The sequence below is a fragment of the Macrotis lagotis genome, chromosome 3, assembly GCF_037893015.1.
Source record: "Macrotis lagotis isolate mMagLag1 chromosome 3, bilby.v1.9.chrom.fasta, whole genome shotgun sequence".
Taxonomy (NCBI): Eukaryota; Metazoa; Chordata; class Mammalia; order Peramelemorphia; family Peramelidae; genus Macrotis; species Macrotis lagotis.
The window spans coordinates 55,670,370-55,698,121 of record NC_133660.1 but is presented as its reverse complement, the minus strand read 5'-3'; the positions used below and the strand labels follow the sequence as shown (position 1 = coordinate 55,698,121).

Below are 27,752 nucleotides of genomic sequence, written 5' to 3'. Positions count from 1 at the left end.
TTTGGATGCTATACCATTGGGTGCCGAACCTGTTTAGTATTGAAATTCCTTTATTGTCTATGGTACCATTTAGGAGGATATAGAGTCCTTCCTTATCTCTTTTAATGCTATATATATATATTTTTGCAGCTGCTTTGTCTGAGATAAGGATTGCAACCCCTGCTCTTTTCACTTCAGCTGAAGCAAAATATATTTTGCTCCAACCTTTTACCTTTACTCTATAATGTATCTCTCTGCTTCAAATGAGTTTCTTGTAAGCAGTATATTCGCCAGTCAATTCTATTTTTGAATGAGTTTTCCATTTGCCCAATTGATGATTTGAGAGAATTATTTTATTCTTGTATTTGTCCAATTGTATGTTTTTAAGGAAGAATTCATCCCATTCACATTCAAAGTTATAATTACTAGCTCTTTATTGCCCTCCATGCTATCTTCCCTGTTTGTATTTTCCCCTTTTCCCCTTTATCTATATTCCCCAGTATTTTGTTTCTGAATACTGCCACCTTAAGTGTGTTTGCCCTCCTTTATCAACCCCCCTCGCCTTTCTTTCTCCTTTTCCCCCTTCCTCCTTCTCTTCCTTCTGTTAGGTCCCATTTTTCTCCCCTCCCCATACCCCCCTCCCCTTTCCCCCTTTTAATAATTCAAAGTTAAGGGCACTCTCTCATAAAACTTATAAACTAAGGACTCTAACTAAATTTTCGAGAGACAGAAGGCACAGAGGGACCCAGTGAGGCAGTTCTCCTACTCAAGGCAACCTGGAAAAGAGCAGAAAGTCTCTGCTCCCTGGGGTTGGAGGGGAAGCCTGCCAGAGCAAAAGAATTTCAGCCTGCTGGAGGCAGCCCCAGGGAGCTGGGAACTGGCTCACAGCAGCTGGGGTGTTTCCTGATCTACTCTCCAGGGAGCAGCAGGCACAACTTGGGGGAACAGTGGAGGACCTCTACCAGAGCAAGCACGTGAAGTCCAGCCCTCAGGGCACACAGGGAGCAGCATGACTGCAGCAGCCCATATCCAGTAACAGGAAGGAGAAGCTGGTAAGCAGGAAACCCCAGGGCATGAATGTACTGAACCTAGGGAGGGAGCAGAGAGAGACTGCCAATCTCTGTCCTCTGTCCCTGGAACAAGATACTGGGGTTCTGACCACATTCAGATCCTGATCGCAGTCTAGCCCCCCCCAATAGAACAGCAGGGCCCCCCAGCCCTGTGACATGCTGAATTTACAAGAAATCAGGACTCAATATTTCAAAAACAAAAAAAATGAAAAATTAGAAGAAAATGTGAAATATGTCATTGAAAAAAACAACTGACATGGAAAACAGATTTAGGAAAGATAATTTAAAAATTATTGGAATACCTGAAAGTCATGATCAGGAAAAGAACCTTGACATATTTTCAAAGAATTACTACTACAGGAAAATTGCCCTGATATCCTAGAAGCAGAGGGCAAAATAGAAATGGAGAGAATCCATCGATCTCCCCAAGAAAGAGATCCAACAATGACAACCCTCAGCCAAGTTCCAAAACTCCCAAGTCAAAGAGAAAATATTACAAGCAGCCAGAAGGACACAATTCAAATACCGTGGAGCTGCAATCAGGATCTCCCAGGACTTAGCAGCAACTACATTAAAAGCTCATAGGACTTGGAATATAATATACTGGAAGGCAAAAGAGCTTAGAATGCAACTGAGAATCAACTACCCAGCAAAACTGAATGTCCTCTTCCAGGGAAAAAGATGGACTTTCAATGAACCAGGGGAATTTCAAATGTTCCTGTTGGAATGGCCAGAGCTGAACAGAAGGTTTGATCTTCAAATACAGGACTCAGGTGAAGCATAGAGATTGGAGGAGAAGGGTAAAATATGAGGGATTTAATGATGATGAACTGCATGTATTCCTGCATAGAAAAATGATACTGATAATACTCATATGAACCTTCTCAATTAACAGAGCAGGTAGAAGGAGCTTTTATAGATGAAGCACAGGACAAAGCTGAATTTGAAGATAAAATGTGGTGTAAAAATGGAGTCAATAGAAAAAAGGGAAATGTAATGGGAGAAAGAAAAAGGAGAGGGGGAATAGGCCAAGATATTTCATATAATAAGATTTTTCTTTATTACAATGAGCTATTGTGGGGGGTGGCTAGGTGTTGTAGTGGATAAAGCACCAGCCTTGGAGTCAGGAGTACCTGGGTTCAAATCTGGTCTCAGACATTTAATAATTACCTAGCTGTGTGGCCTTGGGCAAGCCACTTAACTCCATTTGCCTTGCAAAAATACAAAAAAAAAAACCCCAAAAAACAAAACAATGAGCTATTGCAATGATATGGAAGGTGGGGAGGCAAGGGGGAATGAGGGAATCTTCACTCTCATCAGAGGTGGCTAGGAGAGGAAACAGCATATATAATCAATGGGGTTTAGACATCTGGAGTAAGAAGGAGAGTGGGAGGGTACAGGGAAAAGGGGTGGGGATGTGAATGATGGAGGAGAGGATAGACTATGGGGGAAGAGTAGTCAGATATAACACTTTTTTTTTTACTTCTTGCAAGGGGCTGGGATTGGATGGCCTGTACAGGACCATAGGGCCAGGTGGATGCTGGTCCTAAGGGGTGGTAGTGCTCTTGGCCCCAGGGCCATGGATCTGTCTGCTGTGCCACTCAGCTACCCTACAGCAACGTCAGTGAAAGGAGAGAGAAAATATAGTACATGGTAGTGGAGAAATACAAAAGGAGGGAGTTGCGATCAGCCATGGCAACAGTGGGAAAATATGGAAGTAACTTTTGTGATAAAGAATTTGACACCCGTGACAGAGTTGGTGGTGTTGGAACACAGACTGACACACATTTTTTATTATTATTATTTGGGGGGGGTGCAGGGCATATAGGGCTGGGTGTCCTGCCTGGCCACCTGGCTGCATAGCAGGGTGATCATTGGGTATCTGAGGCCAGATTTGGACCTGGGTGCTTCTGGCTCAAGGGCCAGTGCTCTGTCCACCACCCGGCCACCCCTACCATTATTACTATTTTATTTTATTTTGGGTCTTTTTTTCTTTTTTTTTTGGTTTTTACAGGGCAGTGGGGTTGGGGTGGCTTGCATGTCACACAGCTGAGTGATTGTTGAGTGTATAGGGCCATATTTAGGCTTGGGTGCTACTGGCTCCAGAGCTGGTGCTCTGTTGCCAACTGGCCATACCTACAGTTATTATTATTTTTATTTTTATTTTTTCTCTCTCCCTTTACTTTATCACTCAAGCAAGTCTATAATTTTTTGGGGGGAGGGGTATTTTGTTTACTCTTAAACAAGAATATTTTATTAATGTATAAAAAACATTTGTTCAAAATGAGAACAAATAAAGATTAAATTTAAAAATAATAAAAAAATTTAAAAAAAAGAAAGTTTCTTAATTCAATGTGCTTAAGTTAATTTAAGGCAAGTCTGATGAGATGAAGATTCAGGTGGTTCTCACTTCCTCCCTTCTTCCCCTCTATTACAATAGGCCTTTTGTACCTCTTGATGTAATGAGATTTACCCTATACAGTCTCCTCCATCCTCCCATCTCCTTACTGTCCCCCTTTTTAAGGAGGCATTGTTTTTAAATCATTCTATCTGATTCACAGAAAAATTATGAGTGTCCATCACTTCTGGCTAAGTATGTTTTCTCTAATAGAGTTACAATTCTTGAGAGTTTTTAGAGTCTTTCTCTAAGGTAGGGATTTAGCTTGTTTCATCTTATTGGATAGCAGTTTTTTTATTTACCCTTTTTTTTAACCTTGTCATTTATCTCTTGAGCCTCCTGTTTGATGTCCAAATTTTCTATTTTAGCTCTGATGTTTTCATCAGGAAATGTTGGAAGTCTCCTAGTTCATTAAATGTCCATCTTTTCCCCAGGAAGAGAAGGCTCAGCTTTGCTGGATAGTGGATTATTGGCTGTATTGCAAACTCCCTTGCTCTTTGGATTATCTCATTCCAGGCCCTCTGATTTCTTAATGTTTATGCAGCCAGGTCCTTCATAATCCTTACTGTGATTCCTTGGTATTTAAATTGTTTCTTTTTGGCTGCTTGCAGGATTTTTTCTTTCATCTGATAGTTCTGGAATTTGTCCACAACATTTCTTGGTATTTTCATTTTAGGATTTTTTTAGATTGATGTATTCTTTCAATAACTATTTTGCCCTCTGGTTCCATGATATCAGAGCACTAAATCCTGTAATATTAAGTCCAGGCTTTTTTCCTCTTCAACATTTTCAGGAAGTCCTATAATTCTAAGGTTGTCCCTTCTTGATCAGTTCTCAAGGTCAGTGGTTTTGCTGATGAGGTATTTTACATTTTCTTCTATTTTTTTGATTGCATGGTTTTATTTAACAGAATTTTGTTGTCTCATGAAGTCATTAGTTTCCACAGATTCCATTCTTTTTATTTTAGAGAAGAATTTTCTTCATTTACCTTTTGCAACTCCTTTTCCAGTTGGTCAATTCTTTTTTTTTAGGTTTTTGCAAGGTAGTGGGGTTAAGTGACTTGTCTAAGGCCACATTGTAATTATTAAGTGTATAAGGCCAGATTTGAACTGAGGATTTGAGAGAATTATTTTCTTTTTGTATTTGTCCAATTGTACTTTCCATTGTTTTGTTTTCTGGTTACAATGTGTTAATTTTCTCTTGAGTTTCTTTTCCCAACTTTTCCAATTGATTTTTAGTTTTTTTTCTTTTTTTTTGCAAGGCAAATGGGGTTAAGTGGCTTGCCTAAGGCCACATAGCTAGGTAATTATTAAGTGTCTGAGACCAGATTTGAACCCAGGTACTCCTGACTCCAAGGCTGGTATTTTATTCACTACAACACCTAGCCACCCCTCCAATTGATTTTTAAACTCTTTTCTGATTACTTCAAGGAAGCCTTTCTGGGCTGGAGACCAATTCATGTTCTCCTCAGAAGTGCTAGATCTCAGGGGCAACTAGGTGGTGCAGTAGATAGAGCACTGGCCCTGGAGTCAGGAGGACCTGAGTTCAAATTCAGCCTCGGACACTTAATAATTACCTAGCTGTGTGAGTTTGGGCAAGCCACTTAACCCCACTGCCTTGCAAAAAACTAAAAAAACAAAAAAAAATCAAGAAGTGCTCGATAGAAGTGCTAGATCTCTCTGGGTTAGAATCTGGTCTTCCTAAATATTTCTCCATGAGTCCCCTTTTTCTTTGGTTTTTCTTCATTTTTTCTAGGATCTTGTGGGGGGGGAGCTGGCTCTCAGAAGTTTGCTTTTGAAGATCCTAGAGACTTTGTTCACTTGGCTTAGTAATTCCAAGGGCCGGCCAGTAGGGGGTGCTGGTTGCTTCTCTAGAGTGATTGAAGCCCTTTCCCAATCCTGGAAGGAGGGAGGAGGGGCAGCAGGGTCTGATTTGACCTTGAACAATGGACTGGAAGCCAATCTCCCTTTCATCTGAGTGGGCTCCTTAGTCCACACCTGTGCTTGAGGAGATGGGGTGGGGGTGGGGGGGACTGGCAGGGCAGCTACTGTTTGTTCCTGGAAGAATGCTCCAAGAGTATGGAGTTCAGGTCCCACACTGAATGGGATGATTTCCAGGCTGCAGATCTCCCTTCCCCCTGGCCAAAGAATCCGAAGCTAAAGCTGGTTCGGTTTTCCAACCACCTCCCACCAAGGTCTCTGAGGCCTGTCCTTTGGAGTCCTTTGGCTTCCCCCGCCCCCAAACCTTCTGGGTTTTGTTGATTGAGTTTCTGTTAAGAGGTTTCTTTCATGCTATTTTTGAGGGTACACAGGTAGTGCTTAACGCAATGCCTGTCTTCTCTCTGCCCTCTTGGTCAGAAGTACTGTCCTTCATTCTTTTTTTTTTAAAGAGTTTATTTATTTTGAGTTTTATGATTTTTCCAACATTCTTGCTTCCCTCCCCCCACTCCCCACAGAAGGCATTCTGTTAGTGTTTACATTGGTTCCATGTTATACATTGATCTCAGCTGAATGTGATGACAGGGAAATCATATCCTTAAGGAAGAAAAATAAAGTATGAGATAGTAAAATTAAATAATAAAATGCTTTTCTTCATTCTTGAAGAAGACCATGATATCAGGAAGGTGGTTGCCATGACTAGCACATGAATTGGATTTGAGTGAGGGAACTATGCTAAGCCACCAGCCTTATTTTCTCCTCCAGAGCTGTCTGCGTGTAGTGGTCAGGTAAGGATCCAGGACAACTGGAGATGACCCTGGATTAAAGGCAATCAGGGTGAAGTGACTTGGCCAAGATCACATGGCTTTTAAGTGTCAAGTATCTGAGGCTTTATTTGAACTCAGGTCCTCATGACTCCAGGGCCGGTGCTCTATCCAATTCATTGTTTCCAGAGGCTTGGCACCCAGTAGATGGTTAATAAATGCTTGCTGATTTGGTGATACCCAGATGTGAGTTTCTGATATGATGCTGACCCCCACTTTGATGACACAGTGATGTTTACTCTTGCTAGTATACTCTGAATTGAATAAGATTTCAGTGTCTACTGTTTCTTGTTAAATGAAATTTGCTTCCTCTTATACATTAAAGAGAAGAGAGGCTCTTTTTGATTTCATAAAATAAATTGACCATTTCTAACATTGTGTTCTGAGAAGCATCAAGATGACTTTGTAAATGCTGTGTAAAATCTCCTGAAAAGCCTAGTTTGATATGGAAAACTTAAACTGATTTTACGCTGTGCTCTTAAAATGAATGTGGGCATATTCCTTTTATAGTTAAAGTTGTTAAGGCAGTTTCATCCTCAGCATTTTCAAGCTTATGATGACTTCAAAAGAAATAATTGCAAAAGCAAAGATGGAGTTCTAATCAGTTCTGGATATATCAATATATTCAGGCAGCTTTATTCAAGTATTCAGAGCATAAGCTACTTGGAATTAATGTGGCTTTTTAAAATGGTACAGTCAACTATTGTATATCAGCCAAGTATTGTGTCTAAAGAAATAGATTAGGCATTAATTATTTCTGAAGGATAAATATATTTTAACTCTGTAGGAAGAAACAGACACCATCAATAGAGTATGTGAATTTGGAGCTCTCCTTAACTTAAAAAAAAAAAAGAGTCAGTTTGCATGTTAGTGGATAGTTGGTGAGGCTAGTTGGTCTAAACTAGGAGCTGACAAACCATGGCCAAATCCAGTCAGGCTTATTTTTTGTGTCCCACAATAGTTTTTACAGTTTTAAATACATTTAAAATTTTATTTAAAAGAATTAAAATTATTAACAAGTGTTACCATCCCCTGGTCTAAACATTCTAGAGAGCAATTTAGAATTCAGTAAAGAAAGTAAATTAAATGTCCTGATATAGCATTGGTTTCAGAGCACACAACACTGCAGTCAACATCGTGGGAGCCCTCCCAAACAGTGAGCTAGTTCTGTCAATGTGTGTGTCAACCTCCTTATCAATGTGCCAAGGTAAGTAAACTTGTCCACAACATTCAAAACTGCTCCATCTGGGGGCAGCTAGATGGCACAATAGATAGAGCACCAGTCCTGGAGTCAGGAGGACTTGAATTCAACTCCAGTCTCAGACACTTAATAATTACCTAGCTGTGTGACCTTGAGCAGGTCACTTAGCCCCATTGCCTTAAGTAAATAACACTTTTGTTTCAAAACTTTCTAGGGGCAGCTAGGTGTCCTAGTGGATAGAGCACTGGCCCTGGAGTCAGGAGTACCTGGGTTCAAATCTGGTTTCAGACACTTAATAATTACCTAGCTGTGTGGCCTTGGGCAAGCCACTTAACCCCATTGCCTAGCAAAAACCTAAAAAAAAAAACCTTTCTCCATTTGCTGACATTGATGGTTTCACATATGGATGGTGTGGTGCTGGCTGATGGAGCACCTGAGTTTTCTTGGTGTTAATTGTTAGGCCAATATGAGCACAAGCAGCAGAGAATCGATTCATACTTTGTACCTCAGCTTCAGAGGCCACATTGAGGGCACCATCACCTGCAAACAGAAGATCCTCCCCAACACTCCCTCCACTTTGGGCTGAGCTTATAGTATTTTAAAGTTGAAGAATTTATGGAGTGTAGTAGCCGTCCTGAATGCCCTGTTCAACCTCAATGAAGGTGTATGATAACACAGTTGGATACATCATGCTACAAAGCCTAGGAGCAAGGACAGGCTTGTTTCAATCCATTGGTGACAGAGAAATCTAGAGAGCAGCCTCCACTATCCAGGACTGGGCAAGTACTTCAAGAACTTCTCTAGCCATCATGTTCCTAAGCTTCACAGGGCCTTGGTCAGATCTATAACCTTGTGTTCAGAGCTCTGTTCTGCTCTTGGCATTTCTCCTGGAATTGTCGGGCAGTAACGCTATGTTGAGCATTCCCTGACCCCTTCTGAAGCCTCACTGACTCTCAGGTAGAGGACATCTCAGGTGAAGAATCAATCCTATTAAGGGGGACTCTGGCAAGAATCTTGCCAGCAATGATCAAGAGACTAAGAGATTATCATGGGACAACCTATTCCCTTTACCATTATAGAGATGATCAATGGAGGCAAATTCCTGGGGATAGCCTCCTCTTTCTCTTTAACCTTGAGAAATTTCAGTTAACTTTTGTATGAACATTGGACCTCCCACCCTTGTAAATCTCCCCAGAATAGAATCAACACCAGGTGCTTTGCCAAAGGAGAAGGACCTAATGACTTAAAACCTCTTCAGTTGGAAATTTGTCTAGAGAGGAAATTGACTTAACAGTCAATGGCTCCAGCATTGATGGCTGATGGTCAGTTGAGAATAATATGTGTTTAGCCCATCTCTTCAGGATCATGTTCGTATCACCAATCAATTGACTTTAGGAGCACTGAGTAGTGTGAGGTGCACCACAGGTCTGACCCATAAGTAGTCTTCAGGGCATCATGAAAGCACTTTAGATTGTAACCATCTTCATAAAACTGAATTTCACCTGCTTTCTTCCTGAGTCAAGAGTCCTGCGTCTCCCTGAATTGCACTTGTCTTCACTCCTGATAGATGTGGGAACCCTGAGACTTAGCAGCTTCTTAATTTCACCATCATTTTCATCAACCCAGTGGTGACATGTGTGAGTGTTCTGACCCAGATGAACATGTGCAGCATTTCAAACCCAATCACTAAAGGTGGTCACTCCTGTTCTGCTCCACTGTGCCTACTGTGTTGGCTCAGCATTCCCCTGAAGTTAGCAGTGCACTCTGGCATACATTGGCTTCAGCAGTCTCACTTCCTGTCTGTCTTCTCCTTACATTCTCAAGGTCTTTTAAATGTCAGTGTTTACTGTGAAGATACTGGAATGTTTGCATTTCCTTTTCCAGTTCCATATTAAGAAACTGGGGCAGATGGGTAAAGTGACCTGACCAGGGTCACACACCTAAGAAGTAGCTGAGACTGGATTTGAACTCAAGTCTTGCTCACTCCAAGTCGAGCATTCTTTCCACTGAGATGCCAAGCCTGGCCCTTCTGGGAGTCTTAACTATATTGGTATATAGGTAGAATGCTACTTTGATTCCCAGTAAGAAAATACCTTTTTTTTTTTAGAATTTAAAAAAATAATTTGAATTGTTGCAAGTTAAATCTATTTCTTTTTTATTGGTGAAATATATTCCCTTGCTGGGGGGGGGTGGCAACCACGGTGACATTAGTCACATTTTGCCACTAATTACACAAGAAGATAAAGCAGTAATTCATGATTAAGTTGTATTGATCAAAGGGTGCTCTGTTAAAGGAGTTCTGTGGTGGAAAGAGCATTTACTTCTCAGTCCCAGTACCTGGATTTGGTCGTGGGTCAGTTAGTTATATATAGACCTCCTAAATCCTCATTTTACTTATCCTTAAAATGTGAAGGTTGGATTAGAGTATTTTGGACCTCATTAGTTTCCTCATCTTTAAGATGAGAGGCTAAAAGATTCTGGGTCTCGGTTTCCTAATCTGTTATGGTGTGAGGACTAAGTAGGGATTTTTAACCTGAGGTCTATCAATCAGAATGGAAAAAATTCAATCCTTATTTCAATAAAATTTATTTTATTCACTTTTAATTTTTATGCATTTAAAAACATTTCTCTCAAAAAGGGCCTATAGGTTTTTGTTTTGTCAGAGTACCAAAGGGATCTATGATCCATAAATTCCTTCTTAAACAATTAGATTCTGGGCTTCAGTTTGCTCATGTGTAAACAGGGGGGACACTGACCTCCTTTCTTTCCTTCTCCAAAGACCTGTATTGTCTTGAGACCTTTTCACCGACTAAGCACACTGACCCATCCAATTTCTCTCGATTTATCACCGGCTGTCTTGACCCTGTCTTGTCAATGGGCTGTGATGGCTCTGGAAGAGAAAGACTGAAGACTTTGTGCAACTCTGCCTCCCTTACACCCCATGTGCACATGTGTCAGAAAACATACCATTGCTTCCACTCACCCAGATGAAACTGCTTGACATTAAAATCCTGGGTAGGGGTGGGGGGCAGCATCTAGGTGGCCAGATAGAGCACTGGTCCTGGAGTCAGGAGGACCTGAGTTCAAATGTGGCCTCAGATACTTAATAATTAGCTGACTGCGTGTGGCCTTGGGCAGGTCTTTGCCTTGCAAAAACCAAAAAAAAAATCCTAGGGGGAAGACAAGGAACTACCTTTACAATAAAGGGTTATTATTTTCTTTGACGTATTCAAGGTTTCTGTAGCTCCATAGATGGTCTTTCAAATGGAGCCTAGAGCTCAGTTTCTGATGAAGACCGGTAACCAGGCAGACCCCAGATGTCATGGATACAGAGCAAAGCCCTAACTGGCCAGGGATGTGGGATGGCACTCGGATAAGAGCCCAGCCAATATGATAATTTAAGAAGTTTTGGATTCTTGCTTCTTTGACCCATGGGAGGAACAGAAGGGAAATCTTCTCTCTTCCTCACCACTGTTTCGGGGTCACCGATCGTTTGTACATCCTCTCCCTGAGCCCGGAGGGGCTCTGCCTGCTTTTGTAACCCCTGGCAAGGGACCCGGCATGAGGTCTGGTTAGAAGCGAGTCAGGCCGAAGAACCGGACTAATTAGTTGTATGTAAATGAGCTCCTGACGCTGGAGTGCCAGGCTGGGGAGTGCCGGTGGGTCGCCCCGGTTTGTCACAAGCCGAGGAGAGCAAAGCTGCAGACTCCACCTGAGCCTCCCTGCAAAGCGGGGTGCCCGCAGGCCTGGCCGGGGACAAGAGCCTCTTCCTAACCGTGGGACCTGGTGCTGAGAGGGAGCCCCGAGGGAAGGGGGGCCCCTGCGCTGCCTACCTGAGAGGGCCCTGCTTGTCCTCGGGGCCCACCGGGCCCGGCACCTCCTCATCGGCGCAGGCGGCAGCGGGGCCGGCCCTGAAGAAGTCCGAGACGCAGCCCACGTTGAGGCCGGCCAGCAGGGCCCCCAGCAGCAGGCCGGTCAGCACGTCGCTCCAGTGGTGCATGTGGTCGTCCACCCGCGTGTAGCCCACGTAGAGCGCGAAGGCCAGCAGGACGGCCTGCACCGTGGGCCGCAGCAGGCGTGCCCAGGGCCGGCGGCGCAGCCGGGACTGCACGTAGAGCGCCAGGAAGACCATGCAGTACATGATGAAGGACGAGTGGCCCGAGTAGAAGGACAGGCGGGAGTTGGTGACGTTGCTCGGGTCGCCCCGGCACAGGGCCTCCACCCGCACGTAGCCCGAGCAGTTGACCCGAGACCAGTCCGGGTCGCAGACCGCCAGGAAGTTGGGGCGGAGGCGGCCGGTGGTGAACTTGGCCACGTCGGTGAAGGACTGGCTCACCGCCAGCCCGAAGAAGTAGGTGCCCAGCACCTTGTAGAGCGCCGCCGCGTAGCTGGCCAGGCGCGCCGGCGAGCAGCCGCGCCGGCCGAAGACGCGGCAGGCCTCCCCCGCCGACAGCCCCAGCACGCTGGCCGGGACGATCCCGAAGGCCATGAAGTCCACGGAGATGGTGTCCGGGCGGTACGGGTAGCGGATGGTGTCGTCGCTGCAGAAGAAGCCGCGCTCGGGCGGGGAGCGGGTGAGGTTGAGCACCAGGCAGGGCAGGGCCGCCACCAGCAGGCAGGCCGCGTCCAGCAGCAGCAGCCGGACGGACTCCATGCCGGCCTGGACCAGCCCTGGGCGGGCGGACGGACGGGGGGAGGGGCCGAGGGGCGGGGGGGCGGGGGGGCCTGCGGGAGCCTGGGGGAGCCTGGGGGGGGCAGCCTCGGGCCTGCACCGGTTTCCCCAAATTGGTCAATAGATGGAGGAGCTTTGCACCGCAGGCCGCCGTCAAAGAAAGAAAGGGAGTTTTTTCCAAAATTGTGGACAATCGTGATTTTTCCATCTTTTGCTCTTGTAACACTCCCAAGCACCTTTTCAGAGAATACATTTCGGAAATAGCATTCTTGCTGGGTTTTGGCGCATTCTGATCTCGGTATGTCTGTTATTTCCACATTTCTGTCTCTCTGATGCTGATCATTTAGTGCATTTGATTCTTTTTTTTTTTGATTCACTTAATATTTATTTCAGTTTTGAAAATGAATCAGTCATAAACTAAGCATAACTCAGTCACACCAAGCATAAACTCATGGAATGTCAAGGTTAGGAGGGATGTATAAGATTACCTAACCCAAAGCCTCAATTTTAAAGAAGGGAAAATAGAAATCCAAAGCAGATAAATGAAATCAAGGAAACTGGTGAAAGTTATTCTGAGGTCAAACAGAATTCATTTCTGTATCACATTAAAATACTACAAGGCAGCAGGTTTTGGTGGAAAATGGACTGAATTTGGAGGCAAAACACCTACATGCAAATCTCTTTTCTGTCCCTGACTACCTGTGTTGTCTTAGGCAAGTCACTTCACTTTTTTTAAAAAAAGATTTTATTTATTTTGAGTTTTACAATTTTTCCCCTAATCTTATTCCCCCCCCCAATAGAAGGCAATTTAGCGCACTTCATTCTTTTTTGTTTTGTTTTTGTTTTTCAGTTTTTGCAAGGCAAATGGGGTTAAGTGGCTTGCCCAAGGACACACAGATAGGTAATTATTAAGTGTCTGAGGTCAGATTTGAACTCAGGTACTCCTAACTCCAAGGCCGATGCTCTATCCACTACGCCACCTAGCCACCCCAGTGTACTTCATTCTTGACCAAGAATCTAAGGGTTTTTTTTAAAGGGTTTAGTATTTTATTTTTTTCTACTATTACATGTAAAACATTTTAAACATCCATTTTTAAAACTTTGAGTTCCAAATTCTTTCCCTTCCCTGCCCCTCCCACCCCATGGAGAAGGCAAGCTATTCTATACAGGTTGTACATGCAGAGTCATGCAAAATGTTTCTGTAATAGTCACTTTGTGAAAGAAAATATCCAGGCCTATATTTTTAGAAAAAAACGTTTTGATCACTAAATTTCAACATAACTAGTATATTTTGCAATCTTATGTATTTTAAACTTTTTTTTAGGGTTTTTTTGCAAGGCAACGGGGTTAAATGGCTTGCCCAAGGCCACACAGCTAGGTAATTATTAAATGTCTGAGGTCCCATGTGAACGCAGGTCCTCCTGACTCCAAGGCCAGTACTCTATTTTAAAATTCCAGATTGTTTAAGGGGTCCAAGACATATTCCCCAAAAGCCTCAGAACTGGTGCAAGGATTGAGGGAACTCCTCCTAGCAATACAATTTTGCAGCTGTTATTACTGTAGCCAACCTGGGGGGGGGGGGGCTGAAATGTCACATGACTGCCTCAGAGGACGTCAGAGGTGGACTTGAGCCCAGGTGGTTTCAACTTTGAGGCTGAAGGCTACTGGGCCTCACCAACTCCTCAGAGAATGGTAGAGACATCTCTAGGCAGCTAATAAACAAATGGACAATTTTTTTTTAACAGATAATGTACCAGACAAGCAAAATTAAGTGACTTGCCCAGGGTCACAGAGGCCATATTTAAAATCTTGAAGCTGCCTTCCTGACTCCAGGCTGGACTCTCTGTCTACTGGACACCTAGCTGCCTCCCTCCCTCCCCCTTTGTTTTAATCTATAAGAATTTATTAAAAACCTGCTAACTATACTGGATGTCCCAGAAGTCTTAATAGTTTTAATTTTCGTGTGCCTTAAAATATCTGTTACTGTGTTGGGTCTTGTGTATACAACAGCAAAAATGAAATGACCATTGCTCTTAAAGTTTAATTCTAGCATAGGATATCCCATGTACACAAACATTAACTTGTTTCCAAAGAAATACAGTAGGATTGGGCAGCTAGGTGGCACAGTGGATAGAGCACCAGCCCTGGAGTCAGGAGGACCTGAGTTCAAATGCAACCTCAGACACTTAATAGTTACCTAGCTGTGTGGTTTTAGGCAAGTCACTTAACCCCGTTGCCCTGCAAAAAAACAGAAAAAGAAATACAATAGCATTTTGGAGGATAGGAAGTGTACCTTATCTTTGTATTTCCCTCAGGTGCCTTTTACCAGAAGGATATTTAATAAAGATTGAATGGAGAGCCCTTTCAGGGTTGAGGGATACTAATGACTTTCTGAATATACTGTTCCTATTTTTATTATTGGACTTGGGAGGACAGGGGGAATGATAAAGTATGGCATTCAGTCAACAAGCTCCTTGGGTTATGATGAATTTGACGTGGCTCATCAAAAAATAAGTGAGAATTGTTGCTGTTTGGATCAAATACTACAACTAATGGTTTGTTTGTTTTTTCATCCTTGATATAAGCTGCTTATCTTTCTAATCTCCCTATGCACAAACTAACTTCTAAGCCATATTTATTTGAGCCCCCAAGGATCTCACCCTCACAATACCTTTTTTTCCTTTTTTTTATCTTTTCAACAGATTCCATTATATAGATGAGGAAATTGAGTCTGAGAGAAGCTTAGTGACTTACCTTTGAAAGTGCCTGAGGTTGAATTTGAGGTCCAATGTTCCATTCCCATACCACGTGGTTGCTTCTGTAGATCACTTAATTGTGGAGCTAGATGGTTCCTCTAGGTCATTGCCAGTGTACATTTGTTACTACTGTTCTACGTTGTTAACCTAGGTCATTAACTTAAATTATTAACCTAGATAATAATTAGTCATCTAGGTTACTAAAACTGAAGGTCCAAAATGGTGATCCATTGGGTCAGAGATCTAGAACTAGAAGGGGCCATATAATCTAATTGCCCTCATTTTACTACTGAGGAAACTGAGTCCCAAGGGAGATGACGTGAGTTTTCTGTGGTCACTTAGGTCAAAAGCAAGGGAGGTGGGATTTGAACTCAGATCAATGTTCTTTTCACTGTACTATGGCTAAATACAAAATCCATTTGTTTGATTTTTTTATTTCATATTTAAATATCTTCATCTGATATTCTGGAAATTAACTTCAGATAAAAGAATGAAGGTCAATATCATGTTTCTAGTCTTCAGCAGTGGAGAGGTCATCTCACTGACCTAAGCAGCCCTCATATGCACTTTGACTCTCCAGTTCCCTGCCAAGCCTCCCCTCCATTAGGCTCATCCCCATGGCCATCTCGGTCCCATTCCCATTCCTGATATATTCAGCTGCTGCACTCCCTCCTCCAGAAGGGCTTGGCATCCAATGTTGTCACCTTCTAGGCTTTCTCCAATGCCAAGGCTCTTGGAGCCACAGCTGGCTACTTTGCCAGGCCCACCCTAACTGCGCCCAATACTTGTTGAAGAGAGATCTAAACAGATGCCCAAAGAAAAATTCTAGCACAGTAAAGAAATGAAGCTTCATAGAAAATACAAAAGGCTAAAATAAATTAGATAATAAATGTACTGAAGGAATTAAAGGAAGATGAATTCATCAAAAAACCATGGGAAACAGGAAAAGAAAAATGAAGGGGAAAACATCAGCAGAATAAAGTAAGTAGAGTGAAGAGCCATAGATGATGAGAATAAAAAAAACTAACTCAGAATATAAGGGGGGGAATGAAGATTCTAAATTTGAGATCCTAATTAGAGGAATCTTTCTAGAGTAGCAAACTTAGGCAACACTTCACAAATAGAATTCAAAGGATCCTAACTTGAAGAAATTTTACTTGTAATATTCCTAATCCCCACCTAAAACAAGAAAAATTCCATAATTAGAGGTAAGGAAAGAATACTCCAGTTATCAAGAATATATAAATAAATTGCCTTTAAAAAATTTCAATTAAAATTAAAATTTCAATTAAAATATCATTTGAGTTTTCCATGACAAACATGGAAAAAGTGACAAAGATTGAAAAAATGTACAGAAGTCTTTATAACATAGTAGACCCTAAATTATATATTATGCTAATATAACCATATTGTTTAAAGGTAAAACAAATCTCTTTCCAAGACTAACAAGATTGTGGGTAATTAAGCAAAAAATGCAATTAGTGAAATCTAGTGGTAGTAGAATAATTCTATACTGAAAGAACCTTATGTATTTTTAAAAGAAAATTTATTAATGCTTTTATATTGCCTGATTTTCCCCATGTGTTTTTTTTCCTCTTTTACCCTCAGGAAACTCCTATAACAGATTAAAAAAAAATAAAGTTAGGAAGAGAAGGAAAAAATGAACAAAACCAATCACTAAATTTAAAAATAATATATTCAGTGTTCCACATCTGTGAAACCCCCTCTCCTCCAGCAATGGAACATGGAAAGTTGATTTCTTATATCTTTTCTTTGGGGCCTAGTTTGTTCTTTGTAATTTTTCAACATCATTTTAAATTATTCTGCAATTCTTAGAATCCCAAGTTCATAGCAATATTGTTTACAAAATAAATAATTCTTAAGCTTCATTAATTATAGTAGAAACAAAATTAGTAGATGTTAAATTGTGTATTATAGTGAACATAAAATGGAAAAGAAAACTATATATTTGCTAACAAAATATATTTAAACAGATAAGTAGTAATAGAAGAGAAAAAGGGAAAACAGCTGATAATACATAAAATAAAATTCCCAGTTATTATTTTTCAAAATGGGGAGAAAAAAATCCTCAAGAAAGCTTAAAGAGAAATTTCTTTCATTAGTTAATAGTAAAATGTTGTAAAAAATTAGTGTATTTAATTTCCTCCAGAAAACATTAATAATAAAAAGTTTCTTGATTTCCTATGCCTGCAACCCTTGAGACAGTAAAGGTGAATTCTCTTTGTCATTGGAAGTTTTTCCATCTGTATATTCTTTTATTTATCAGAGATCATCAAACTATAGGTGTTTGGTTTTGTAAGGCCTGCCTGCAATAAGAATGGTTTTTACATTTTAAGATAGAGTTTTACAGTATTTAAAAAATGCAAACATCATACTTTGCTAATGGGTGAGTCTTGCACTGGCTGACAAACTCTAGCTTGCCGATCCTTGATTTGAGCAACTTCTCCAATTTTTTACTTCTTATTTTAATAAAGAGGTGGATGTACTTGGTGTGCTCACTTCAGTAACATATATACTAAAATTGGAGCAGTGCAGAAACAATCAGTGTGGCCCTTGCTCAAATGCTTGAAGATTTTGATATATGTAAATCTGGTAAGAATAAGTTGAATAATACCCTACTTTAAACTTGCTTTTATTCTGAACCTCTAGGAAAGTTCTGTCTAGGAAGAGAGAATGTTATATACCTAGATTATCAGTGCTTGGATTGCTCTATCATCCATCTTGGAAACAGTTGAGGAAGGAGAGAGACAGAGAGACAGAGAGAGAGGAGGGAGAGAGACACACACACGGAGAAAGAGAAAGGGAGAGAGACACAGAGACAGAGACAGAGACAGAGAGGGAGGGAGGAGGAAGACAGACAGACACAGGGAGAGAGAATGATTTCATGGAGACAGGGTCCCCTAATAGCAGTCTATGGAGTTGAAGGAGCTGGAAGTTCCAGGACCAGTTGAGTAGGGGTCTCCTGACCACCATTTAAAAGTTTGTACTTCCCCTCTTGAATTCTGCTTTCATGGAATTTAGTAGAGGGATATAGTATAAGCTATAATACATTATTATAAATTCATTAGAGAATTCATGTACATTAGGTTTGAGGATGAAAAGAAGGTGACAGTAGAGGGGAATTTTGGTTTCACGAAGGGAGCAGCATTTAAGTTTGACCTCAAAAATAAGTAAGAATTCAGCAAAGGGGGAAAGAGCTTATTTCAGGACTGAGTGAGACCATGGAGGCAGGACATGAAAACAAATTCTGTAGAGTAGTTTAGTTTGGATAGACTATAGGAGTGCTTAAATTTTTTTGTGCTGTGGACCCCTTCTTAGAAGAATGTTTGTAAATGCTTATTGAAATACAGTTGGGGAAAAAACCTTTTAAAATAGGTCTCAAGTTAAGACTCCTGGGCTGCACCATGAGGATCATGGTAAGGGATAATATGAAGTAAGGCTTGAAGAGGAGTAATGTGACCAACCAGGTACATAAAGATGATTGATATGGCAACAGTATGAAAGGTAGATTTGAAGGTTAGGGGGATGTGAATTGATTTCTACACAAAGGGTGACACACATTTGAAAGGAGAAAATACCAGTCTAATTTTGATAAGTATGGGAACTTGAGAGGGCAATCTCTAATAGAAATTTCATATGTAGAATTGTAGAATCTAGGATTCTCTCTCTCTCCCCCCCTCCCCCTCTCTCTCCCTCTCCCCACCCCCCACCGTGTTTCTCTTTCTCTCTAGGATAGTCATCTTTTGTGTCAATCATCAAAAGACAGAAAACAAAAGGAATTTTCACCAATGTGTTGTCTTCAAAGTAAAAATGAATTAATACAGGAGTACTGAATGCCTAGCAATGGGCAGGCCTCCGGCTTTCAGAGTGAGGCTGACAATTCTGGGGTGAGGCTCCCCTTCAGAGTTCTTGGAGTTCAGGAGACTCTTCTCCAAAAATCTTTATTTAACTCTCATTTGGGTATGTCTCCTGTTACACACCTTATCCACCCCCATCCACCATTAACAAATTAAATCACAATTTTACTACAATTACATAATTACAATTTAATAACAGATCACAAAGATTTCTTTTTTCTGAAGATATAGCCAGCACAGAAACTATTTCCCCTCTCAACTCAAGGAGCCTCTTCTCCCTCCCTTGTACCACTTGGGTTCCTAGGGAGAATGGACTCAAACTTAATACTGTTTCTGCTTAGCATCTGCCCCATCAGGTAATCTTATAAATAAATTATATTTAATATAATAATGAGTGGGTTACTTGGGACTTCATTTCCTCACTGTCAAGCTTCTAGAAAAGCTCCACTTAGACTTTGCTCTTGGATTCTGAGTGGGAGGAAATTAAAATTATCCTTATTCTGTATCTTTTAATAATTAACCCTTCTCCATGTTACTGTCCCATTTCAAGTCATACTTCTCCATTCTTGATTGCAGTTTTCCTTTCGAGTTAACTAAAAATATGGTTGAAAAAAAGGGTTATGATTTGTGCTGTCAGTCCTTGGGACATCTGCTTGTCCTTTAGTCCCAACCAGCTTAACCTGGTGCTTATCCCCCCCAAAAGGCATGCTGTCTGGCCTTTCCTCTTCTTGCACATTTGGGGAGGGGGCTTGGATCTCCTAGCTAAAATTATGAGGCAGATGAGCATTGTTTAACTGTCAGTGAGAGGCATGAGTAGCTACACCTGAATGCCAATCCATCTTTTCCCAGTGGAATATTCTCCAGCTACCCAGACTCCTTCTTTTCTTGTGTGTCAATAAGATCACTTCCTTCTCCCTGGGGTCATTGGTCTTACTTGAGGTGGCCAGTCTGACCTACTTTGTTAACAGTTATACATACCACTATTAATTAACTGATTTGCCCAGAACCTATACCTTTATTGAATTTATTGTGATAAATGGCTTGTTTTACTGTCCTTTCAGGATAAAGCCATCTCCAGTCCTGTTTACCCAAAACCAGGAAAGAAGAGACAGAATAAAGAAAGAAGTGTCCTTGTGTCCGGGGGTCTCTCTTCTCATTGGTAGTCTAGTTCTTCCCCTCTCACAGAGTCAGCTAGGTGTGCAATGGAGTCAGTAAGACCTGGGTTCAAATTTGGCCTCAGACACTTTCTATATGTGTGACCCTGGGGAAGTCACTTAACCTTGTTTGCTCCAGTTTTCTGCTCTGTCAAATGAATGAAGGAAAGAACAATGCCAATAACATTCTAAAGTTACCTTTCTATTCAATAGTTTACTGGGGAAAGTTGCCCAGGGCAAGGGAGTCAAACTTCAATACAAAAAGGACCTCATATTGACAGTATCTGTGTTCTATTTGCATTTTTTAAATATTTACAAGTTCCATTTTTAATCAGATACATCTTTGGACCTGGAACTCATAAAATAGAGTGTTAAATGACTTACCCAAGGAGCCACAACCAGTATGTATCAGAGATGAGACTTGAACAAGGAAGGACGCCCTCCCTCCTCTCTACCTCCAATGTTTCTATACAGAATATATGCAAAATAAATACAAGATAACATTATTTTAGCAATGTCGCTCCATTGGTTATCATTTAGATATTATTTAAGTGGATATTATTTTGGGTTGTTCCTATTCTTTTCTGTCTAGTCCATTGTCTCAATAATAAGCTTAAAGCTGGGAGAGAGCCTGAAGCTTGATTCTTCAATTTCATTTTTAATCCATTGCTGATTTTATTGAGAAATAACTATCATAGATTAGAGCTGTTGTCAGCTCATGTCCTAAACTCCTGAATCAGGATTCCAGTTAAAATTGAGGCTACTAAGTGTAATAGAAAATATTGATCTCTGCCAGCACTGTTTACACTTAGCCCTTGATTACAGTATTACTGTTTTCTCCTCCAGTATTGACTTCTTGCCTAACTTTTAAAATCTGTTGCACCTATTATTCCAGAAGAGTATTATACATTAGACTTGAAATCAGAATATTTCCTACTCATAGTAGCATAGACAATTCATAAGAAAATCTTAATTTGTTACCTAAATCTTTTGCTCCAGCAATTAATTAGATGCTTCTGAATTCAGTTACTTCAAATTGATTCTCTTCAGAGTAATTCTGCAAAAACTAGTAATATCCTATTTTATGCATTTGAAAATTGAGACCCACATGGAACACTGTTGTTCTATTAGAAACCAGGAGGGATGGGAATTCAGGGAAGCCTGGAGGGATTTGCATGATGCTAAGTGAGATGAGCAGAACCCGAAGAACACTGTACACCCAAACAGCAACATGGGGGCGAGGATCAACCTTGATGGACTCAACTCATTCCATCAGTACCACAATCAGGGACAATTTGGGGCTGTCTGCAGTGGAGAATATTATCTGTATCCAGAGGAAGAACTGTGGAGTTTGAACAAAGACCAAGGACTATTTCCTTTAATTTAGCGGAGGTGGGGACTGATCTTATTGTCTGATCTTGCTATTTCTTGTGCTTTATGTTTCTTCCTTGGGGATGTGATTTCTCTCTCATCACACTCAATTTGGATGGGTGTATACCGTGGAGACTGGCAGATTGCCTTCTGTGGGGGGTGGGGAAGGGAAGTAAGATTAGGGGAAAAATTGTAAAACTCAAAATAAATACAATTTTTAAAAAAAAAAGAAAATTGAGACCCAGACATATTTGATTTCCCCACAGCAAAAGTGTATTGGTATTAGGATTTAAATCCAAGCCTTGCTGACTTTGGGTCCAGTATTTTAGGTGCTATACCACCTTTCTCTTTTTTTTTAAATCCTTCATCCATCCTGGTTTCCCTGAAACCCTAAAGAGGACAGCATTTTGCCTTTCTCTGAAAGTAGTATCTAATCTTCCTTAGTTTTCCTAAGTTTTTTTTAAAGACAGTAACAAGTTCCCTTTAATTTAGAAAAAAAAACATTGTCTGATCTTGTTATCACTAAGACTTTTTGTTTCTTCCTTAAGAATATGATTTCTCTCTCATCATATTCAATTTGGATCAATGTACAAACATGGAAACAAAGTAAAGACTGACAGATTGCTGGGGGGTGAGGGAGGGAAGTAAGAGTGGGGGAAAATTGTAAAACTCAAATAAAATCTTTAATAAAAAAGAAAAAATAAAGATAGTAACCATACAAAAGCATAATTGTCATGTACATACAGAAGGAAAATTTTTTGAAGTTGGGAGACATCCTAATAACTTGAGAGTCTTTAATGTGTGCTCCTCAAGACCCTGTCTCAGCTCTGCCTCTTAAGAAGCCTACTCCTAGCTTCACTGTCTTTGGGGGTGGGACTAGATTCTTTAGCTTTTAACTGAAATAGATTAAGGTTGGCAGCTGTGCCAGGATTCTTAATCATTTTGGGGTTGTAATTGTTTAGTTTTATCAGTTGTGTCTGCCTCTTCATGGACCCCCATTGGGATTTTCTTGGCAAAGATACTAGACTGGTTTGCCATTTCCTTCTCCAGCTGATTAGACAGATGAGGAAACTGAGGCCCACAGGATGAAGTGACTTGCCCAAATCACACAGCTAACAAGTGTCAGGCCAGATTGGGAATTTGGGTTTTTTGCATCTAGATCTATCTCACAGCATGCCTCCCCGGAAGTCTGGTGCTGCCCATGAACGAACCCCTTCTTAGAATATTTTCAAATGTATATGTCTTTATTCTAGTCCCTAGTTTTGTCCACAACTGGTCTTCCTTTTGCAGATAAGCAGAACTGGATCCTTTGGTTTGGAGGTAGGTAAAAGTAGAGGACGTTAAGGCTTTGATTGTGTATTATAATTCAGATTTCTCCATGGAAACATATTACCTATATATTTTCTCTGGACAAATTTCTGAAAAATACAATTGTAATCCTAAAACAAATTTTTAAAGAGCTGGAAGCTTTTTATAGCATATTTTAATGTCACGGGAAAGAAAAGGAGTTCAACACAGACTACTATTAAGAAGTCATGTTTGTGGTAGGTAGGTGATACATTAATTACCACTGAGATGCTTCCTTATAATTTCAACCATCAGACTTAATTACCCCAGTGAGGGGGCAGCAAGTTAGCTCTCAGATGCTCTCTTGTTTGCTTTGTGTAGCTTATCTTCATTTTAGAAGCTGAATTTCGCTTTCAAACAAACAGCTGAAGCAAAGGGGGTGGTTGCAAGTGCCAACAGCTGTTGAATGTTCAAGCTAGGCTAGATGTTATGTTCAATGGAAGCTTGTGTCCTCTTAAGGAATCTGCTTTAATTATTTGAGCTGTCAAGAAGAATTCTATTTTGAGGAGGCTGGGTAGCATTTAGACTTGGAAAATTTTTACTGGCTAAGCTTCTGAAGATACAGTGATTGTGAAGTGGATTTGATTAAATCCTGATTAAAACATTGCTTTTTTCCTTCCTCCCTCTTTCTCTTTCTTTCCTTTCTTTTTTTTCTTTCCCTTCCTTCCCTTCCCTTTCTCCTTTCTTTTTTCCTTCTTCTCTTTTTCCCCACCCTTTTTTCGTCTTCTCTTTTCCCCTTCCTTTCTCCCTCCTTTCCTTCTTTTCTTTTCTCCTCTGTCCCTCCCTCCCTCCATCATTCTCTTCTCTCCTCCCTCTCTTCCTCCTCTTTTCTCCTTTCCTTCTTTTCTTCCTATTTCCCTTCTTCTCTTCTTCCACTCTCTCTTTCCTTCTCCTTTTTTTCTTTTCTTTCTTCCTCTGTTCCTCCCTCACTCAATCATTTCTCCTCTCTCTTCTTTCTTCCTTGTTTCCCTTTCTCCCTTCTTCCTCCCAACCTTTCTCTTTCCATTCTTCCCTCCCTCCCTCTCCTGTTCCTTATTTTCTTCTCTCCCTTCCTCTCTTCTTTCCTTTCACAAAGCAAATTCAAATTGAGAGTAGTCTTTATGCAGTGAAGATTAGAAATAAGAAACAGTGAACTGAATGGTAGGCAAGGGGCATCTAGGTGACACAGTGGATAGAGCACCAGCCCTGGAGTCAGGAGTACCTGAGTTCAAATCCAATCTCAGACACTTAATAATTACCTAGCTGTGTGGTCTTGGGCAAGTCACTTAACCCTGTTGCCTTGTAAAAAACAAACAAAAAAACAAGAGTGGTAGGCAAATGGATATATCCATACAGAGATAATGATGTTTGTCCTTCATTCTTGAAGAAGACCATGACATCAGGGAGGTGTGCCCAGTCAACAGCCTCACTTTGTTCTCCAGAGCCATCTGGGTCAAGGGGTCAGATATGAACCGGGACAACCTGAACATGGGGCAATCAGGGTCGAGTGACTTGCCCAAGGTGACACAGCTAGAAAGAGTCAAGTGTCCGAGGCCAGATTTAAACTCCCATCCTACTGACTCCAAGGCCAATGATAGCTTCCCAATCCATAGTTAATGGTGGGCCAAACAGCTTTATTAGTTTTCTTTATTAACTGGACGCATTGTAGTATTTCTAGCTTTAATCTTTTAAGATTTTGTCTTTCATTCTGAAGATATTAATTTGGTCCATTCATTCCACAATCAGCTATTAAGTATTTACTATATGTAAAGCATAGCAAGGGGAAGGAGAAGACCCTCATATGTAGTGGGAAACATCGCAAATACACCAAGAGACAGCATGTGCAAATTATAGGAGTGGATGGACAAAGAATTCTGTGAGAAAAGAGAGGAAAGAAGAAAGAAGGAAGCCAAGTTGGACAAGAGGAAGAAGGAAACATAAAAGGAAATCACTAAAATATCTGAATTCTCCAGACTCTGATTGCATTTGTTTCTTGACCACACTCAATTGATAGTGCTTAACTCCATACTAATTACTTTATCAATTAGATTGTGAGCTCCTGGAGTCAAAAATGATCCTTCATTAATGAGACCTCTCATGAAATGGGAGTAATCTGTAAAAATATGTAATGTGAAAACAAAATATATGAATAAAACTTTCTTAAAAGCTAACAATGAAAAATAATTAATATAATGTAAAAATGAAATCATCTATAAACAAAAATACATAAATGTGCTGAAGCCTACCTAGAGTCCACCAGAAGCTGTGTGATACTGTGGAAAATGTACCAGGGTTGGGGACAATCCTGGTTCTTCCACTTACTACCTTGTGCACCTCTCTGAGCCTTAATTTCCTCATTTGAAAAGTGGAGTGGGTTGGAGTAGGTGAGGTCTCTTACAGTTGTCAATCCATAATCCTATGACCATGCATTTTCCTATAATCCTTTCAGTCCCCCACAACTTGAATTCTAAAGAGATCAGTCTATTGCAGTATTCACCATCATATAACATCATTTGGAGAACATTTATGTGTTTTTTTAAAGTTGAATTTTCATGATGGAAAAGAGTTTGGAACTGTTAAAAGCAATGTATATATATTTCTTAATTTTTAATTTTTTTAAGCAATGTATATTTGAAAATTTTCTCTTCCTACTACTTAATTCTGAATCCAATTGTATTTCATAGATAGGACAATAGGCATTTTTTGTCCATTTAGTTTTTCCTGTGTGTGCATTGTAGCAGGTTAGGTTCACTGAGAGGAGAATGCTACTTTTTTCTTGAGAGTTGTAGAGGAACCCCAAGTGTTTAGGGTTTCTAGCTTGATTGCTCAGAAGACCCTATCAGAAGGTTTCTCACTATTAGTCAACCAGGTGATATCAGTTTATTTTTTAAAGGAAAATGTTAGAAGATATTTACTGAGAATATTAAGTCACTTTCTCAGGGTCTAGTCACATCTCTAACTTTGATGACAACTCCGCACTTCCTAGTTGATAACTGCTAATGGTTTTATATAGTAATTCTGATATGTCTGTATAGTATAGTGTTCTAATAAAAATCATTACCATCATAGCATTTATATAGTGCTTTAAGGTATGCAGTTTGCTTTACAAATATCATTTCATTTGTTCCTTGGAAGGTGTGCTGTTATACTCATTTGCAGATGGGGAAACCAAGGCAGCCAGAGTGACTTGCCTTATAGTGGAAAGAGAACTGGCTGGTGTCAAAGGGTCATTGTGACTTTGGTGTGGTGCCCCCAATTTGGTCCTCAAATGATAGAGTTGATTTCACAGTCTGTGAGGTACCTTCCAGGTCTAGGTCCATGAGCCCCCTCCTCAAACATTTCCTTTCTCTGGTCTAGCCTCATCCTGAAACTGCTGAATTAGGAGATAAAGTGGATAGTGCTGTTGTGGCTAGTCTCTGGGAATGACAGAGAAAAGGGAATGATTCTTTCCCTTGTCTCATTTGTGCTTCCTCATTGCTAGTCCTAGCAGTACCTGCTTACCTTGGGATTGCCTCCTATCTATCTAGTCTGCTTCTTACTTGAATACTTGTTGTTGGAACAAATGCTCTATGATGCCAGCCATGTGATCAAAATGTAGAATATATCATATGGTGGAAGAAGGCAAGGGTAGACCCCAGGTAGAAGAAGGTAGACCCTAGCCCGAACCCAAAATATTTTGGGAGAGATCCAAATGAAATGAGAAAAGATAAGCCAGGAATGAGAAACAAGGACTTGTTTGAGGAAAGGGAGCTTTTCCTCCAACCCCCCCAACTCCCCATCTTCCCTTTTCTTGAGGATTCAGGTGAAGCTCATATGGAAGCTGGGAAGAAGTACCTTTTGTGGATTTGCTTTTCTCTGTAGTATAAATAATCAAATATAATCTAAAGGATTTGTGATGGAAAATACCATCCATATCCAGAGAAGGAACTGTTTCCCTCTCATGTTTTCCCCCTTTTGTTCTGATTCTTCTTTCACAATATGAGTAATATGAAAATGTGTTTAACCTATAACAGATTACTCTCTGTGTTTTAGCATGTTTACAGAATAATCATTTTCTGTATGAGGAATTAGGATTAAGGGAAAAGAAAGAAAACTATGAGATAGGAAAGAAAAACATAAGAAATTAAAAAAAAATGAACACAGTGTTTCATTCAGATTCTGTAGAGGTTTTGTTTTGTTTTTCTTCCTCTGGATGGGGATTGCCTAATACGGTTCTCTTAGCTCTCTGAACGTCTGAGAGATGCTGCTTCCATCAAAGTTGATTATCTCACAATCTTGTTGGTAATGTGTATATGTTCTCTTGTTTCTTCTCCCTTCCTCAGCATCAGTTCCTCTAATTCATTCCATGCTTCTCTAGAGTCCAGTCATTCATGGTTTCTTATAGAACAATAGTATTCTATAACATTCCTATGAATGAACCATAACGTGTTCAGCCATTCCCTAATTGATGGGTACTCCCTCAATTTCCAATTCTTTTGCCACTACAAAAGGAAAGAGCTACAATAAATATTTTTGTACATGGGGGTCTTTCCCTTTTTTGTGATTTCTTTGGGATACAGTCCTAGTCTTATCTAGGATTATGCACAGTTTTATTCTGTTGCCCTCCAGAAGGGTTGGACCAGTTGACAACTCTACCAACAATGCAGCAGTGTTCCAGAGAAACAGTTACTCATGACAATACCCTTCCCCTGGGAAGGACCAAACATAATGGTATAATTACAGGCACCTGCATATTTCTTTGACCCTGGTCCACTCCTCCTGAGGAGCCCTGGGCTTCAGTGATCGGCTACACATCCCAGCACTTGCCTCTCTCAGTTTACCCTCTTGGATGGGTAGGATTGTTTGCCTCTGTGGCCTCGAGGTTCATCTTTTAGACCCAGACAACATAAATTGCATTATCTAGTAAATAATAGGCTGCCATCTAATTAACAGCCCTGAGTTTCCCAGTGTGGTTCATCATCATTAAAATCAGCTCTCAATTCTTCTCCTGGAAGGGCTCAGAAAAGTGGTTATTCAAATGCATGTGATTCCCAGCAGGCACAGGCACCATGTCACCCATGGAGAGGTGCAGTTGGAGTTGTGGGTAATATAAGCAAAAGTTTGGATGAATTAATGAATCACTGAAGAGGAGCATTTCTACCTGCCTTGGTGGGTGGCACCTAGACTCTGACAACCCTGGGTGATCG

The 27,752-nt window shown here is 40.7% G+C and overlaps 2 protein-coding genes across 5 annotated transcripts in view; one reads left to right on the top strand and one right to left on the bottom strand.

Moving 5' to 3' along the window:
- Positions 1–12,088, bottom strand: part of LOC141517567 (phospholipid phosphatase 2-like) — a 38,825-nt gene extending 26,737 nt beyond the window's left edge. Inside the window, exons 1-2 of one of the 3 annotated variants that reach the window (XM_074228722.1) lie at positions 11,243–12,088; positions 10,166–10,313 (exon numbers count right to left, since the gene is read on the bottom strand). In XM_074228722.1, coding sequence (XP_074084823.1) covers positions 10,166–10,313; positions 11,243–12,063 — 969 coding nt within the window. In that variant the 5' untranslated portion in view covers positions 12,064–12,088. Of the gene's footprint in view, positions 1–5,918; positions 10,314–11,242 lie in introns of those variants that run through there. The other 2 variants (XM_074228721.1, XM_074228723.1) reach the window with 2 other exon arrangements.
- Positions 1–27,752, top strand: part of MCUB (mitochondrial calcium uniporter dominant negative subunit beta) — an 86,890-nt gene that overhangs the window by 34,583 nt on the left and 24,555 nt on the right. The window contains exon 1 of one of the 2 annotated variants that reach the window (XM_074228718.1): positions 11,885–11,983. The exons of the other annotated variant lie outside the window; for it this stretch is intronic. Coding sequence (XP_074084819.1) covers positions 11,939–11,983 — 45 coding nt within the window. The 5' untranslated portion in view covers positions 11,885–11,938. Of the gene's footprint in view, positions 1–11,884; positions 11,984–27,752 lie in introns of those variants that run through there. 2 annotated transcript variants of the gene reach the window in all.